We start from the raw sequence: 2,132 nt of genomic DNA, 5'->3' as shown, positions 1-2,132 counted from the left end.
GGGCGCTCAGTGCTCATTCCTCAGCTTTCCGTGAGGGTTCACAGCTGCGACCAGCCACCTAGCACTGCCTGGTGCCCTCTGCTCAGGGCTCACAGCTGTGAACGCCCCACCCCAGGGCCACACTTAGGAAGTGGCACCTGAGCAAAGGCCAAGTGAGAGATCAGAAAGCTGCGGACTCTGATTTGCATGTGTGGGCCCTCCCTCTCTCAGAGTATGAAGAGGGGTGGGAGAGATCAGGGGGAAGCTCTGCTTCAGCTGTGGGGCCACAGAAGGCAGGACTCGGTGAAGATCTCCATCATGGCCTGGTCCCCTCTCCTCCTCACCCTCATCGCTCTCTGCACAGGTGACTAGATATGGGGACAAGGGAAGGGGCCTTGGGAAGATGCGTGGGACCCTGCTTTCTCCCCGTGTATCTAGTCCCTGGAATCACCATCTCTGTGTCTCTCTCATTTCCAGGATCCTGGGCCCAGTCTTTGACTCAGCCCGCCTCAGTGTCTGGGACCCTGGGCCAGACAGTGACCATCTCCTGCTCTGGAAGCAGCTCCAACATCGGGTATAGTAGTGGTAGTTATGTGGGCTGGCTCCAACAGATCCCAGGAACAGCCCCCAAAACCCTCATCTATAGTAGTAACAAACGAGCCTCAGGGGTCCCAGATCGATTCTCTGGCTCCACGTCTGGCAACACAGCCACCCTGACCATCTCTGGGGTCCAGGCTGAGGACGAGGCTGACTATTACTGTGCAGCAGGAGACAGCAGCATTAATGGTGACACAGTGCTGCAGGCCCGTGGGGAAGTGAGACAAAAACCTGCTGTCCCCTCAGCCATGGGGTTTCCCTGTGCAGCCCCCACTCCTCGACCACGTCTGCTGCTTCCTCTGTTTGTGTGGCCAAAAGCAGCTGTGATACTCAGTTCAGGGAACTTTCTCTTGAACATGTGTGCTCATGCTCTCAACGTCTGCCCCCACAACTTGTCCTTGGTTTCAATCCATCTTCTGCTTTTCTCTAATCGAGCAGACATCCCTGGATGCTGGGGCAGGCTTCCCTGGGGACAGAGTCCAGCAGGGGTGCGTGAGTCTGCCAGGGCTGCCATAACATAACACCACAGATGGGGCAGATTAACCAACAAACATATGTTTCCTCACAGTTCTGCAGGCTGGAAGTCCAAGATCAAGGTGCTGGCAGGTTTGGCTTCTCTTTGGCTTGCAGAAGGCTGGGTCCTTGCGGTGTCCTCACAGGGCTTTTTCTCTGTGCACTCACCTCTGGTTTTCTTCCTCTTCTTATAAACACAGCAGCCCCAGTTGTTAGGGCACCACCCTTATGACCTAATTACCTTAATTACCTCCTTCAATGCTTTATCTCCAAAGACAGTCACAACAGGGTTAGGGTCTCAGCATAGGGTTTTGAGGGACACACTTCAATTCATATCAAGGAGTCAGGGCAGAAACAGGGAAACAAAGTCCAACTGTGTTTGACTCAGGCTAGTTGACTCTCCAGATTATGTGCATCCACACCATTTACTGAACACCTACTATGGGTCAGACTTGGGTGTAGAGGCTCAGGATAGTAGGTGGACAAGACAGGAAGGGTCTCCATGCTCAGGGTGGTGACACTGTCTGGGGGAAGAGAGAGTACAAACGAGCACAAGACACTGTACAGGATAGATGTCCTGGGAGAGTGAGGAGGGGTGAGCTTGGTGGGGTGGAGATGGGAGCATTAGAGGGGTTGTCAGGGGATCAACAGAATCTGATTTGTTTATGAGGCCCAAGTGCTGCATAGAAACTGAAGGAGGAGGAGGTTTGGATTTAGGTAGGGACTCAGTAGGAACTGTGGATGATTCAAATGTTAGACTATGAGTCTGATTAATAGGTGGAGCAGGTGGGATAGAGAAGAAAATTCAGATAACCAATGTCTTAGAGGAAGGAGGGATTGAACGATGGGGTTGGGAAAAAGAGGGACTGAGGCTGGGCTGTTGGGAACAGTGTGGGTGGTGGGTGAGTCAATCAAGTCAGACAATGTGATGGCGCCATCTAATTGAGGCTGGATTATTTGACGCTCACATTTTCAAGAGATATGATCAGCTCTGACAAATGGGACTACTCGTTAGGAATTCTAGTAATGCACATCTCTAGTTT

The 2,132-nt window shown here is 52.3% G+C and overlaps 1 gene segment (V, D, J or C); it reads left to right on the top strand.

Annotated features, from left to right (window-relative positions):
- Positions 1–245: 245 nt before the first annotated feature.
- On the top strand, positions 246–794 carry LOC124234056 (immunoglobulin lambda variable 1-44-like; the record flags this gene model as incomplete). The annotated part of the segment is given in 2 exon segments: positions 246–343; positions 457–794. Coding segments are annotated over 2 exon segments (384 nt in total), but the record flags the coding sequence as incomplete, so codon positions are not given.
- Positions 795–2,132: the final 1,338 nt, after the last annotated feature.

Source organism: Equus quagga, unplaced genomic scaffold (assembly GCF_021613505.1).
Source record: "Equus quagga isolate Etosha38 unplaced genomic scaffold, UCLA_HA_Equagga_1.0 68449_RagTag, whole genome shotgun sequence".
NCBI lineage: Eukaryota > Metazoa > Chordata > Mammalia > Perissodactyla > Equidae > Equus > Equus quagga.
Note: the sequence above shows the minus strand (reverse complement) of the source record. Positions and strands in the feature narration are given on the sequence as shown.